Here is a 15,386-nt window from a genome sequence, read left to right on the forward strand (position 1 = left end):
GATGGAAAAACCACAACAGCTCCAGCCAAATTGCTGAGCAGGTTTTATACTATGTGACCCACCCCGCCTCCCCTTTTCGTAAACCCCCCAAATTACCCCTCTTCTACCTTCAAAAAGGTATCTTATTGTTCCATGAAATTTCAGGTGAACTGCTGAATGTCAGTAACTTACTGCCACAATATTTTGGTACTGAATCTTTTGACCATGATGATAGCAAGTTACTAACATCTAATAGTTTGCTCAAAATTTCATTGAACAATCTATACATTGGGAAAGTCTTATCATAAAAATCTATGTGGAGGAAATGATGCAACATGTACAAAGATCTGATAAGTTATGTGAAAGAAGTGCGAAGTTAGTGAGAGCACTAATATTAACTTGCAGAGACAAGGAAATTAAATTTCACTAGCTAAATTATGTTCTGAATGATAAATCTATTTATTATTATTTACCTTAAACCACATATGAATATAAAATTTTTCTTTCTCATACCAATATTTAATACTTATCACAAACCTTGGATGATAATAGCTTTGTTAAGAATAGGCTGCAGTGATGGGTCCAGAACCTCTAGTACATTCTGTAGTAACACAGGTTTTCCAAACTGCATTGCTTGCTCCAGAGTTTTCATGAAATCTGCTTGCCCAAAATCTATGACTTTTAAATCCTTGACAATAAAAAGAAAAAGAGAACTACAGTTATTTAAATTTTAAATCTACAATACTTTAATGTGACTTGACAACAGCATCTGTATATTATGATTAAGATATGAATTCTACAGTGGAATTCTGACACTGCAATGATAATGTGTATCTCCATTTAAAATGATTCTTCTTTATCGTAAGTGCTCTGTACAATATGTTTACCAGCTCATACTCCATTAAGACATCTGTTTGAATCAAAATTAAACTTCAGTTTTAAACAGATAAAAGAAAGATTTATTACTGAGCAATGAAACAACACCAACTCTGTATTGACATATCATAATAAGCAAATTGAATACCAAAGCTGGATAAGGCATCCTCCAGCATTCTCTATGCATTCCAGCCTTCAGCTGTCTGCACCCATGACTAGACACTGCAGTATAAAATACTGTTAATCAAAAAATAGCAAGAATGAAGATACAGGAATAAACTTGAGTTTTGTACACTCCTGGCTGACTACCTTTGCTTTACCCACTTTTATAGATTTTTGAGAAATATTGTCATATTATTTTCATGGATTTATTGCTCTTTAAAATTAAAAATATCAATAACATACATGGCTTGCTCTGAATCTATATACTTCTGGTAGGAGGGCACTTTAGTCTAAAAAACAGAGCTAAAGAACAAACATAGGTTCAGTTGGAACAGCTACTGAGAAAATAAAACACTGCAGTTTAGTCCATGCTAAAAAACTGAAGAACAGTCATTCAATATCTTCGCGCAAAACATCAGGAGCTTCATGAATAAAAAGGATGAACATCTAAATCCATGAGGTAAAATGAAAAGGCAGCTGGAATGTCAATGAATGTTCCCAATGACAATTGAAGGACAAACAGCAAAAGTTACTGACCAATTTGTTTCCAGAACCAACTGCCTTCTGTGATTTAGATGTAAAGCTGATAGTAACTGCATTATCTGACCATATTAGTGATATGTTAACAATAAAATATGCTGAACAATTACATTAAGACCACGGAAAGCAAGTGATGCACTGAGTATTCACAAAAATGAATCAATGAGTGTTTAGAGAGAAGTTATGGGAAAAACAGACTTTAATATCTGTAATATCACTCATATCCAAACTGCAGATGCAGAAACCACTTCTAATTACTGACACATATTAATAACTAGTCATTTCAAACCTATGCTAGAGCACTGACTGATATTTCTGATCAGTACTTATTAGCAGTCACTAAGTTAGACTTTTGTACAAGACTCTCTGCAGAATACCTTCTGGCTGAGTTAGACATGAAACATCTGCTGGATCACAAAATTCTATAGGGATGTTCATAAATTAACTTCTGGTTGACTATTAAAAATAAACAAATGCTTTTAGCTTGATGGCATCTGTTTCATTCAGCGCTCTGTAAGGAGGAAGTGAAGGAAATGGACAATGGTACTTCATCTTCTGCCATTTGCAATGCATGTTCGGTTATTCATTTCCTACAAGCAGGAGTCAATGTCAATAAGACTCACTGTTGACTATCTCATTTATAAGGGGATGAGGTTATGAGTGACAGCAATGTGAGGGAGTGGAGAAGATAACCAAATCTGACTGCACAGATAGGCATAATTAAAATAGTAGAAAGAGATTCAAATTCGACTGACAAATTTGTGCAACACAAATTCGACTGACAAATTTGTGCAACATATTGAGGTTCTTGTGAATGTGCAGTGTTGGTTCCCAATTTCTGAACTTCCTGAAGATGCGTCTTAGATTTCAAGGACTACCCTCTCTGACATTGTCATGGAGAGGTTAGGATACTATAAGTTTTGTGCGTGGTGGGTTCCAAAATGTCTAACCAATATTCACAAAACAGAAAGAATGGGTTCCGCCTTGATATTCCTTCCATGATACCATGAAGAGAGAGAGAGAGAGCAATTTCTGAACAGAATCATGACATGAGTTCAATATGTGAACTCTGAAATTAGAGAATAGTCAAAACAGTTGACACACACACAATCTCCCGGTAATCCCAAACAATTCAAGAAAATGCTATTAAATCACAAAATGGTGATTACAGTTTTTCTGGGATTACAAAGAAGTTTTGACAGCTGATTTTATAAGAGTAATGTGAGGGAATACTGTGACATGACCACTTTATTGAGAGACTCTTACAAGACCCTAAAGGTCAATTTAAAAAAATTATCAGTAAAAAATAGACAAATCAATAATGTAGAAAAAGATAGATTGTTACTTTCCATAAAGAAGACACATTAAGTTGCAGATAGGTACAATCAAAAGACACTTATACAAAGCTTTCAGCCACAGCCTTCATTAGCAAAAGAGAAACACACACCATACATACACACAAGCAAGTAAGCAAGAACACTTCATGTATGATGGTCACATGTGCATGATGTGTGCTTGTTTGTGTGTGCGAATAGTGTGTGTTTCTGTTTTTCTTTTGCTGATGAAGGCTGTGGCTGAAAGCTTTGTGTAGGTGTCTTATAATTGTGCCTACCTGCAACTTAACATGCCTTCTTTATGGTAAGCAGCAATTCTATCTTTTCCTTAATTGTTGATATTCACACATGAAGTTTCAATTGTTTGAAAAAATAGAAAAATTCATTCTGCCCCACAATATGTGATCCAATGCTGCAAATTCAATGGGGGAAAATCTCAGACTTTTTCGGTAGGAGATTTTCCAACAACCCCTCTGTAATCTGGTCTTTGCACCATCTCTTCTCCGTGGTGAAGGCCTAGCTGGCTACTCAGCATTTCACAACTGACAGTGAGTTTGCTGTCAATGTGCTGAAGCACTAGGCAGCCTATTCTTTGATGAAGGGGTACAGAAGCACAATCACAGCACAACAAATGTCTGAATTTTGGTGGCAACTAAGTGGAGAAGTGATGTCAACACATAAGAACATATTGTACGAAATATTTTTTTTTCCTTTTTTACCCCTTTTTTTAATAGCCAATTTGAGGTTACTTGAAGAATAGCTCTCTTATTATGCATACTAAAATACTATGGAATTAACAACATCCCTTTTGAATGGATGGCACCTTACCTTCATCACAGAAGGCAGAGTGTCACATTGACAGACTTCAACACAGGAAAAGATTGCTGGGATCTTTAAGTGCCACTGAATTTGAAATTTAAGTGACTGAAAAGCTGCTGCACAAATGTTAGCTAACTAGAAGTATAGTTTTAGTGTATTACAGCCACCGAAGTGTTAGCATATGTGTGTTTACAATAAACAAGGATCAAATCCTGGGAATAGTCACCATTCAAGAAATGATAAAGCTAAGAAATGTAGTATTGTTTTATACAATAGCCAGTATTTTATAATGAGCTATTTACAAAGACCAGCTATGAGATTTTCATCAATTTAGAGTATAAAAATAACTAATCTTGTTATTATATTTTAATGAGATGTTTGTTCACTTTATACTAGTATGCCAGATGTGTCTTCAGTTAAATCACATACAGGAAACATGAGTTTATGGTGAAAAGTAAAAACTGACATAAGTTTAGTTAGTATCAATTACGTGTAGCATACATCTATTTCTTATTTGAAATATGTTTCATAAACCAGTAGCTTTTTTATTTAATAACACTGCAAAATGAAGCATAATCACAATTTTTCCAAGAGTAGCTGTAACTGAATAACATGTCTAGACAAGAAAAATAAAGAAAATGACTAGTAATGGTAAGAGTACTTTCTACCATAGACTTTATAAGGGTTTGGGCAATATGTAATTATGAGGGTCATTCTGAAAGTAATGCCTCCAATTTTTATTAATGGAACCTAAAGAAGGCACATAAATTACAACAGCACACCTAAACACAGCAATATCTCAGCTACAGACTGTCATTTTCCCACACTTGTAAAAATTCGAACCAGCTGAGTCTCACCACTTCCTTACAGCTTTCACAACAGCATCTGAGTCTTGAAAATGTTCACCATGTAGTCCATCTTTCAGAGGCCCAAAGAGATGGAAGTCAAAGGTGCTAAATGAGGACTGGAAGGTAAATGTAAGACAGTCCACCCAAATTTTGTGATGAGTTGAGTGGTCTGAACATCATGTGACCACTGGTATAGAACTTTTAAGTGTTACAGGGTTTAGGTTAGCATCTCACTTTTGTAGATCAGAAATGGAGAAAGGAGGAGTTGCCACATTCATCAGGAACTGTCATAAATTTAAGAACATAGACATTCATAAATTTTGCCTAGAACAGCATATGGAAGCATGTGCAACAGAATTAGATTTTCACAAAAAATCTTTCATAATATTAAGTGTATATCGAGCACCTGCAGGTAACTTTAATCTGTTTGTAAACCACCTTGAAGCTGTACTGGCCCATTTAATAACCAAAAACAAAGAAATAGTGGTTGCTGGTGATTTCAATGTAGATTTCCTTAAAGACTCTCCGAATAAGAACTTATTTGAGTTAGTAACACTATCATTCAACTTAATTCCCACAGTAAAGTTCCCCACTAGGATAGCCACTTGCTCACAAACAGCCATTGATAATATCTTTATAGAAAAGTCCAATGAACAAAATTATATTACAAAACCAATAGCCAATGGCCTCTCAGACCATGACATGCAGTTCCTTCTGTTAAATGTTAATACTGAACAGGATATAAAATCTGTTAAATCTGAGCTCAAGAGGGTAATCAGTAAGCCAAAAATTGATTATTTTAGGACACTCCTCAGAGACATTCACTGGACTGATGTTTACAGTGCTCATGGCATGAATGAAAAATATAACATTTTTGCTAATAAAGTGCTTACCTTATTTGAACACTGCTTTCCCCCAAAACTTACCAAGGTTAGAGGAAAATCTACAAAGAAGCCATGGATTACTCGAGGAATAAGGGTATCTTGTAAAACAAAAAGAAAACTGTATCTGTCAATCCGAAACATTTCCAATGTTGATGCTATAGCACATTATAAGAAATACTGCAAAATATTAAAGACTGTAATATGGATGTCAAAGCAAATATATTACAAGGAAAAGATAGTCATATCAGATAACAAAATAAAGACAATATGGGATATAGTGAAGGAGGAGACCGGTAGGACCAGACATGAAGAAGAACAAATAGCATTAAGAGTAAATGATACATTGGTGACAGATGTGTATAGTGTTGCAGAACTTTTTAACAAACATTTTATAACTGTTACTGAAAAGATGGGGTTGTCAGGTTCGGTAGATGCTGCTATGGATTACCTTAGACCAGACATTTCAAGTAATTTCCATAATATGAATTTGACCCTCACTACCCCAACAGAAATAATGTCCATCATAAAATCTTTAAAATCAAAAACATCTAGTGGGTATGATGAAATATCAACAAAGTTAATTAAAGAATGTGATTCTGAGCTAAGTAACATATTAAGCTATCTGTGTAACCAGTCGTTTATCAGTAGAATATTTCCTGAATGGCTGAAATATGCTGAAGTTAAGCCACTGTTTAAGAAGGGAGATAAAGAAATAGCATCAAATTTCCGTCCAATTTCACTGTTACCAGCATTCTCAAAAATTTTCGAAAAAGTAATGTACCGTCGTCTTTATAACCATCTTATCTCAAATAACATACTGTCAAAGTCACAGTTTGGATTTCTAAAAGGTTCTGATATTGAGAAGGCTATCTTCACTTACAGTGAAAATGTGCTTAATTCATTAGACAAAAAATTGCAGGCAACTGGTATATTTTGTGATCTATCAAAGGCATTTGACTGTGTAAATCACAATATCCTTTTAAGTAAACTAGAATATTATAGTGTAACAGGAAATGCTGCAAAATGGTTCAAATCTTATATCTCTGGCAGGAAACAAAGGGTGTTATTAGGAAAGAGCTTGATACATGTCTATCAGGCATCATCCAACTGGGAACTAATTACATGTGGGGTCCCACAAGGTTCCATTTTGGGGCCCTTACTTTTTCTTGTGTATATCAATGACCTTTCATCAGTAACATTACCAGATGCCAAGTTTGTTTTGTTTGCCGATGATACAAACATTGCAATAAATAGCAAATCAAGTGTAGTCTTAGAAAGATCAGCCAATAAAATATTTGTGGACATTAATCACTGGTTCCTAGCCAATTCTTTGTCACTAAACTTTGAAAAAACACACTACATGCAGTTCAGAACTTGTAAGGGGTGTCCCAAGAGTATATGTCTAACATATGATGACAAGAAGATAGAAGAAGTGGACAGTGTTAAATTCTTGGGATTACAGCTTGATAATAAATTCAATTGGGAGGAGCACACCACAGAACTGCTGAAGCGTCTTAACAAATCTCTGTTTGCAATGCGAATTTTGTCAGACGTAGGGGATATAAAAATGAAAAAGCTGGCATACTATGCTTACTTTCATTCCATAATGTCATATGGGATTATTTTTTGGGGTAATTCATCAAGCCAAGCTAAAGTTTTCCGGGCACAAAAACGTGCAGTAAGAATTATATGTGGTGTGAACTCAAGAACATCCTGCAGAAGCCTGTTTAGGGAACTAGGGATACTAACTACAGCTTCCCAGTATATTTATTCCTTAATGAAATTTGTCATTAAAAATATATCACTTTTTCAAACCAACAGCTCAATTCATGGAATCAATACTAGAAATAAGAATAATCTTCACAAGAATTTAAAGTCACTTAGTCTTGTACAAAAAGGTGTGCATTATTCAGGAACACACATTTTCAATAACTTGCCAGCAGCCATAATAAGCTTAACAACCAATGAAATTCAGTTTAAGAGAAGCCTAAAGGATTTATTGGTGGCCAACTCCTTCTACTCCATTGATGAATTTCTTAGTAAAACCAACTGATTTGTATATAAGTACAACATAACTTCTGCACAATTTCAGTGCAGTGATGTGTTCATTGAAAATTTGTGTGTGTGTGTAAGTATAATCTGACTTCTGCACCATTTCAGTGCAGTAATGTGTTCATTGTAAATAAGTATTACAGTAGTTGTATTACATGTTTATTACCTTATAAATAAATAAAAAACGTTTTTATTTTAAATTCAGTGCATTAGTATTTGTAAAATGACTCTTAGTGTTCATTAAAAATGACGATCATTCCACTTGGGACCTGTGGAATGGTACATTAGCTTATTTGTTTTAGTTGTAAATATTTGTCATGTATTGTTGTTTTTCTGACATGTTCCACATCCAGGAGGACCTCCTCACTACGGATCAATTGGAATGAAAGTAAATCTAATCTAATCTAATCTAAAACTGGTGTGGGGCCTAACATTTCCATGTTCCAGGTGAAAGTTGGTCTTCTTCTCTCGCCTTACCCTGGAAATTTGGGCTTTCAGCTTAGCTAGTGTCATTCTGCAGCATACTAAATTGACAGGTTCTCCAGGCTCCAGGACATCAAAAAAAACTGCACCTTGGCTATCCCAGGAGCCTGTGCACAACGCTTTGCCTGCAGACAGCTGTGTCTTTAATTTCTTCTTTTATGGAGAGTCCGCATGTCCCCATTCCATGGACTTTCTTTTGGATTCCAGCTCACAGTAGTGACACCATGTCTCATCTCCAGTGACGAAGCTATTCAGAAAATTGTCACCTTTAGCTTTGTATTGATCCAGCACGTATCAGCAAATTTCCACTCGATGAGTTTTTTGTTCTTCTTTATGCACCCATGGGACCCACTCGCACAGATTTTGTGATAACCAAGATGTTACAACGTTGTCTCCAAGGCATTACAGCTGACATTTAGCTTTGCACACAATTCTCTGGTCATTATCTGCCAATCAGCATGGATGAGTTGATCAAGATGCTTTTCATTGCAAGGGATGACAGCGCACACCCTTTTCACCACCTCGAAAATGCCAAACCTGTTGCCTCACATTGCTCACGTCTATCTACATACACCTTTATCAATCAGCACAATTTCTTCAGCAGTGAGGAATTCAATCACACATCTTTGTTTTAAATGCGCGTCCATATCTGACTCCATTTTGGAATGCTCCTCTGTTGGTTCCAACTAAACAGAACAATGGAACCACCAGCAAATGAAACAGGAAGGTTCAAGAATTACCACTACACCACTACCCATTTGGTAAAACACTATGCCTTGCTGTGTGAAGAAGTCTGTAACTGTCTGGTGCATACCCTCATCCAATGGGAACTGCCCACACTTCAGTGTCTTTTTTAAGGGATCGAAGGCATGATAATTGCATGGAGAGAGATCAGGACTAGAGGGTGCATACTTGAGTTGGCATAACTTCTGCACAACGACATTTTCAATACGGGGATGTGCATTATCATGAAGCAGCATCACCCCTTGTTACCAGACAACAGACATGCTATTCCATAAACAGCCTTCATTCTCCAATAGGTGTCCACCAGTGTTTGTCCTTCAGCAGCCAAGAAAAGAACAGCAGGCTGGTCCTTTTTGGACGCATCTGGTAATAATGTTGCATAGTTCACATTTCCACATTTACTGCATGGACGTCGAAAAGACATGAATGCCACACTAATCCCTTGCCTACATGTCGTTGTACCCATGTCAGAGTTGTGCTACACTGCATACATGATGAAGCAATGCCCTTGAATGGAAACTTTTTGGTCACCTCTTATAGAGCAACTCTCAAGGTAAACAGTTGTTGACCTTCAATTGGAGGCTATTCTATGAGAGATTTGTTTGTATTTTACTTATTAAACCCCATAGCAATACCCTTTGTATATTCAGTATGTACTGTTAAAATGTATGATTTGCATTTATTCAAATGCATATGTTGTGTTCACAGGTACCTGTAGGGGATAGCTTTAATGAAACAAAAGGTGTGTAAGCACTTGAAATGGAGATACTATCGGTGGATTGGAAAAACACGGTTTCTCACAAAGGCATTAAAGAGAAGAATGGCCATATCAAAGAAAGTGGCACATTCAGCAGTGGAGGATCAAAAAAATTTACTTGGAGGAAGGTGTTAATGTGATGATAGAAAGAAGAGATGTTGCCCTTAACATGGCCATTGCTATGAAACTGAATCAACCTAGGATTCTTCTGAATTTACAATGGATGGGCTGGACACTTGTACAGTTGAGAACCAAATAGATGACCAGGATTATAGCAAACATTTTTTTCTAAAATCAGCAGTTGAAGGATAAATTAGGCTTTAAAACAGCTGTAGTAGATCTATCTGAAGTCAGCAGGACATGGGAGTAGTGTTTGATTTTAACATAGGCATAAGCATGGGGGGTATGGGTGCTCTAAAAAAAGCATCTGCCGTGACTAGTGGGAAGATGTCTTGTAACAAATAGGAGTTGTGATGAGGTGTTGGATAAGCACCTCTTCTTCTTCTTCTTTTTTTTTTTTTTTTTTTTTTTTTTTTTTTTTTTTTTTTTTTTTTTTTTTAAAAAAATATGATAAGCTGTGGACAATGGACTGAGTGTGCTGGCTCATGAAAGTAAATATTCTGTAGGGTGAACCACAGTAAGCTGCAATAATATGGTCTGTTGAACATTTAATTTATGAAAAGGAAATCATACCCACATTTATAATAATTGTATGGGTCTGAGATTTGATGGGTATGGCTAAAAGATTTTGAAGTAGGCACCGGTATTTAATTAGTTTTCTCGGGTGTTTCTGGACTTTCACAATGAAGTCACTATGGGAAAGCTTGAATATCATACTACTGAAATGCTAACAATTGTTGTCCAGTAGAAAAGCCCTGAGACACATTACACTATCAGTTGAATCTATTTTTAGCTTGTTTCCTCCTTGGTGATATACATTACCTCCTTTTTAATTACAACACAGTTGCAGTCATTAAATTCTTGGTGCTATCACTATTTCTATCCACATGCATGCGCTCCCCCCTTTTCTTTCATCACCCAAAATGAAGGTTAACATTCTGCCACCTTTATTTCTCCCATATCACCTTTTTGCTTCCTATTATCATTTGCAACAGTTTTAAGAAATGTTTATTGACTGACATGTTCACTAAGCAATAATAATAATAATAATAACAATATGCTTTACCAGTTTAAAAAAGCCAATTTCCATCATTAGAAAACCAAATTTTGCAGCAGCATATGCATATACAAACTTTTAAAGTTTGACAATGAATTTGTTTGAATTCGTTACTACAGTATTTTATATTGTGAAACTGTGTACAGATGTACAGATTGCATCAGTGAATAAAATGTTTTGGGAGCTTATGACTCATGGGTGTGCCTCTTTGCTCAACATTAGTTATATTTATTATTATTTTATTCCATTCATAATAATAACAACACTAATAATTATAATAACAATAATAATCAGATAGTATAGTTATGAGAGATGTATCAATGTTTTGAGTTTTACACATGAAATAACTCTGTAATAGAACAACAGACAATATTTTGAGAAATGATTAAACTATTTTGATGTTAAAATGACCACAAAATACACTAGCCTTATTTTAGAGATGGCATAAGTGTCATATCACACAAATGAAACATAGTTACATTTTTTCCTTCCATATTCTTGATCCACTTCATGCCCTGGCACTGTGGATCAATTAGAAGTGGCCACCTTGTTGCCCTGGTGACGATAATTCCATTCTCTGTACTAAATTCATCTGATGGAAGCCCTTGAATGTTCCATTCTCGAATCATTGTTGGATCAGCAAGGAAAGTTGTAATGTTAAAGACATTTGACACTGGTATCTCATCTTTCACAACCTATAAAAATAATATAATAGGTTAGGGTACTGTTTTAAATATGAATACTATAACTATATAGCTAATGATATCAATTTGAGAAATGAAAAAAGTATAAATAAATTATTTTTATCTCTGAAATTTACATTGAAGCTCATATTACAAAGATATAACATTTATTTGACATTCCTCAATATTTCTTAACATACTAATAAGCTAATTCATACTCTGATATAAGCTAGAAAAATTTTAAGTAGAAAAACCAACATAGCCAAAAAGTCAAGCAGGATATAAGTCTTTAAAATGACGATTTATAGCAAAGTTGGCCACAAAAAATAGCACTAATGGACTCACATGACAACAAGTAAATATACGGCAGCTACATTTCATTAATTATTATAACTATTGATATGGCTGAGCTACTCACATGTTACAGTTTTGTCAAAATTTATATGCATTATTCCTTGAGATCCAACGTTCCTCCTCTAGTGCAATACTTCTAAATAGACTTCAGTGAATACTTATATATAAAAACAAAGATGAGGTGACTTACCGAACAAAAGCGCTGGCAGGTCGATAGACACACAAACAAACACAAACATACACACAAAATTCAAGCTTTCGCAACAAACTGTTGCCTCATCAGGAAAGAGGGAAGGAGAGGGGAAGACGAAAGGAAGTGGGTTTTAAAGGAGAGGGTAAGGAGTCATTCCAATCCCGGGAGCGGAAAGACTTACCTTAGGGGGAAAAAAGGACAGGTATACACTCGCACACACGCACATATCCATCCACACATACAGACACAAGCAGACATATTTCAGTGAATACTCTTATACAGCAAAGAACATTTTTGTCATAAAATTTTATAAACTTCATGCGGTTTAATATCAATCCATTTAGTAGACACTCAGAAAATTCCATCTTACTGATCAACAGATTATCTCTGACTCACTACTCTATATCCACAATTTGTCACTGTGACAATATTAAACATATATTTTTATAGTGAGGGCATAATGGCTTGTGATGAATCCTGAGCACACGAATAAACACTAAATCACATGAAGCCATGAAAGTTTGTGAGTATTCTGCTTCTCTGTTTGTGACATTGTTATCTTCAACCTGAAGATTGTTTAATGCACCTCTCCAAGCTGGTCTGTCCTGTGCAAGTTTTTATCTCCGCATAACTACTGCAACTTACATCCACTTGAACCTGTTTATGTACTCAAGCCTTGGTCTCCTTCTACAATTTTTGGGTCTTACACTTCTCTCCATTATCAAATTAACTATTCCTTGATGACTCAAGATATGCCCTGTAAATCTAGCTCTGCTTTAAGTCAAGTTGTGCTGTTAATTTATTTTCTCCCCAATTCAATTCTGTTGTTGTTCATTAGTTAACTGATTTGCATACCTAATCTTCAGTATCATTCTGTACCACCACATTTCGAAACTTTCTATTTTCTTCTTCCTGTAGTGTTTTAATTTCTCATTTAACTTCCATTTAAGGCCAAATTCCAGATAAATACTTTCATAAATGTGCTCCCAGCACTTAAATTTATATTTGATGTTAACAATTTTCTCTCTTTCTGAAAAGCTTTTTTTGTAACTGTCAGTCTTCATTTTAAATCCTCTTAATTTAAGCCATATCAGTTATTTTTGTAACACAATAGCAACTAGTCTAATATTTTTAGTGTCTCATTCTTTAATCTGATTACATTATCAACACCTGATTTAATTCAACTATACGAACATGAACATGAAACTAACTAGCTAACTAACCAACTAACTAACTCCATTAACAAAGTTTTACTTTTGTTCATCTTCCAACTTTATTTCAAGACCCTTTAAATTTTATTCTATTCAACTCATCTGCCAAGTACTGTGAATGTCATCAGCAAAACTTCAGATTTTAATTTCTTCTCTGAGAAATTTAACTCATTTTCCAAATTTCTCTTTGATATCCTTCACTGCTTGTCACCATTGAAACATACGGGGGATATGCTCACTACATTCCCTACTATTGATGATAACTATATTAGTCTCTATTCCTTCTTGTCTCACTCTCCCTTTTGCAGAAATGCAAATAATCTTGCAAGCATCAGGTGATAAAGTTAGTGAACTACAATATACAGATACAGACATGAGTTTGGGTCAGTCCTGGGAGTGTGTGTGGATAGCCCACTTGGTCAAGGTGAACACTTGGTATAAGGGGGAAATCCATGTTCAAGTCTTGGTCCACCACAAATTTTCATATGTGGCTATTGAGTAGTAAATGTATACCTAGCACAGCTGAAATCAAGGAATTCACAGTCAACAATAAACTGTAAAATATTTCTTACAGCTGTGGATCGTCAACAGTGTGTGTTCTTTCAGACATGCATGTAAGTATTAGAAGCCTAGGCAGGCACACAATGATCCATCGTTGTCTTATTCTCCACATTGCAGCAAGCCAAGTAATGTTGTGAGAGATGAATTTAGTGGACTATGATATAAGGGTGTAGACAGTATGACATGTATGAGTTTGGGTCAGTCTGAGCAGCATGCACAGATAGCTGAACTGGTTAAGTTGACCACTCACGGTAAGCGGGAAATCTGGAATTGAGTCCCACCAAGGTACGAATTTTCATGTCACTGTTGGTAGTAAATCTGTACCTAATACACCTGTTGTCAAGGAATTCACATTCAGTGAATAAATGTTGAAATATTTCATGCAGCTGCAGATCGTCAACAGTGTCTGTTCTTTCAGACAAGAAAGTAAATAAAAAACACTACACTACACTACATGGCTGAACAACCCCAAATGTGGTCTCCCAGACAGTGATGCCAAATGATCATTTCATTTCATCATCAGACTGTATCAGGAAGCTATACTTGCTTTCAGGAAGCTATACTTGCTTCCATAGTAAGTTATGCTGCAAGTGTGAAGACATATAGGGCAAGGCTAGTTGAACCTAACTATTTTACACAGAGCCTAGGGGAGCATGCTATTGTGATTTACTGGTGTATGCAGGACCACTTCTACAGAAGCTATTATCATATTATTAGGAATATGCCTCCTAGACCCGGAAATCAGAAATAAAGGAGTGTGACACTTGTGATGAAGAGGTGACACAGGTAAAGTGACAGAGATATTAGGGCAAAAAGCAAACTCCAAGGAACAAATCACTCTGTACATAATGTGAGAATGGTAAGAAGATTGGGATGTGGGGATAATATTATTAGTTCATTCCCAATATGAGGGACAGACTTTATATGAAACACATTCTATCCTTAAGCAGCATGGTACATTTCCTTACAGGGCATGGGCCTTACCCCAAGTGTTGAAACAGAACAGAATGTTGAAGGTAGCTATGACTGTAGACAAACTGGAATACTGTACAATACTGCTTGGATCTGTATTAGTATCAGCAACATAATCAAATATGAAACAGCTTGGTGTGGAACAGTACACAGCATAATAAGGAACAAATCAAAGTGGCATGAATTAAACAAAATAGCTGAAAAGGTATCCAGGAGAGAACTGTAGATTTACCTTCAAAGAAAGGAGACACACTGAATCACCATAAAAATTTACTTACATCTATATTTATGTATAAAGCAGCAAATATTTAAGTATGTCCACAATCTCCTCCTAAACAACTGCATCGATTTCAACAAAATTTGGTACACATACAGCTTAAAAACAAGCATCAGCACTGTGGGAGTAAGAGCCTCCTAATTCTCACACCAATGGAGAGATGAGCAAAAACATGTTTTCTCAGCCCTGGCATGTAGGCTAGTCTGCACAACAAGCACCCAGCAAGCAGGTTGCCCTACACTACAGCTGTTATTTCATTTTATTTTATTTAAACATCAAGTTCCGTAGGACCAAATTGAGGAGCAAGTCTCCCAATTCATGGAACATGTTAGTACATGAAATTATGACATAAAGGTAATAATGGATAAAAATAAAATGTTTATGAACCCCCCACCCCCAAAAAAAAGAAGCAAGCAATTAGTTTACATAAGTGCAATCAACAATACAACAAGAATCAGCTTAATTTTTCAAGGAACTCCT

At 35.6% G+C, this 15,386-nt stretch overlaps 1 protein-coding gene across 1 annotated transcript in view; it reads right to left on the bottom strand.

The window, feature by feature from the left end:
* The window catches only part of LOC126417162 (dynein axonemal heavy chain 2), a 959,377-nt gene that overhangs the window by 180,743 nt on the left and 763,248 nt on the right, over nt 1–15,386 (bottom strand). The window contains 2 exon segments of the mRNA XM_050085060.1: nt 517–667; nt 11,135–11,350. Of these exon segments, the coding sequence (XP_049941017.1) occupies nt 517–667; nt 11,135–11,350 (367 nt within the window).

The sequence above is a fragment of the Schistocerca serialis genome, chromosome 8 (assembly GCF_023864345.2).
Source record: "Schistocerca serialis cubense isolate TAMUIC-IGC-003099 chromosome 8, iqSchSeri2.2, whole genome shotgun sequence".
Taxonomy (NCBI): Eukaryota; Metazoa; Arthropoda; class Insecta; order Orthoptera; family Acrididae; genus Schistocerca; species Schistocerca serialis.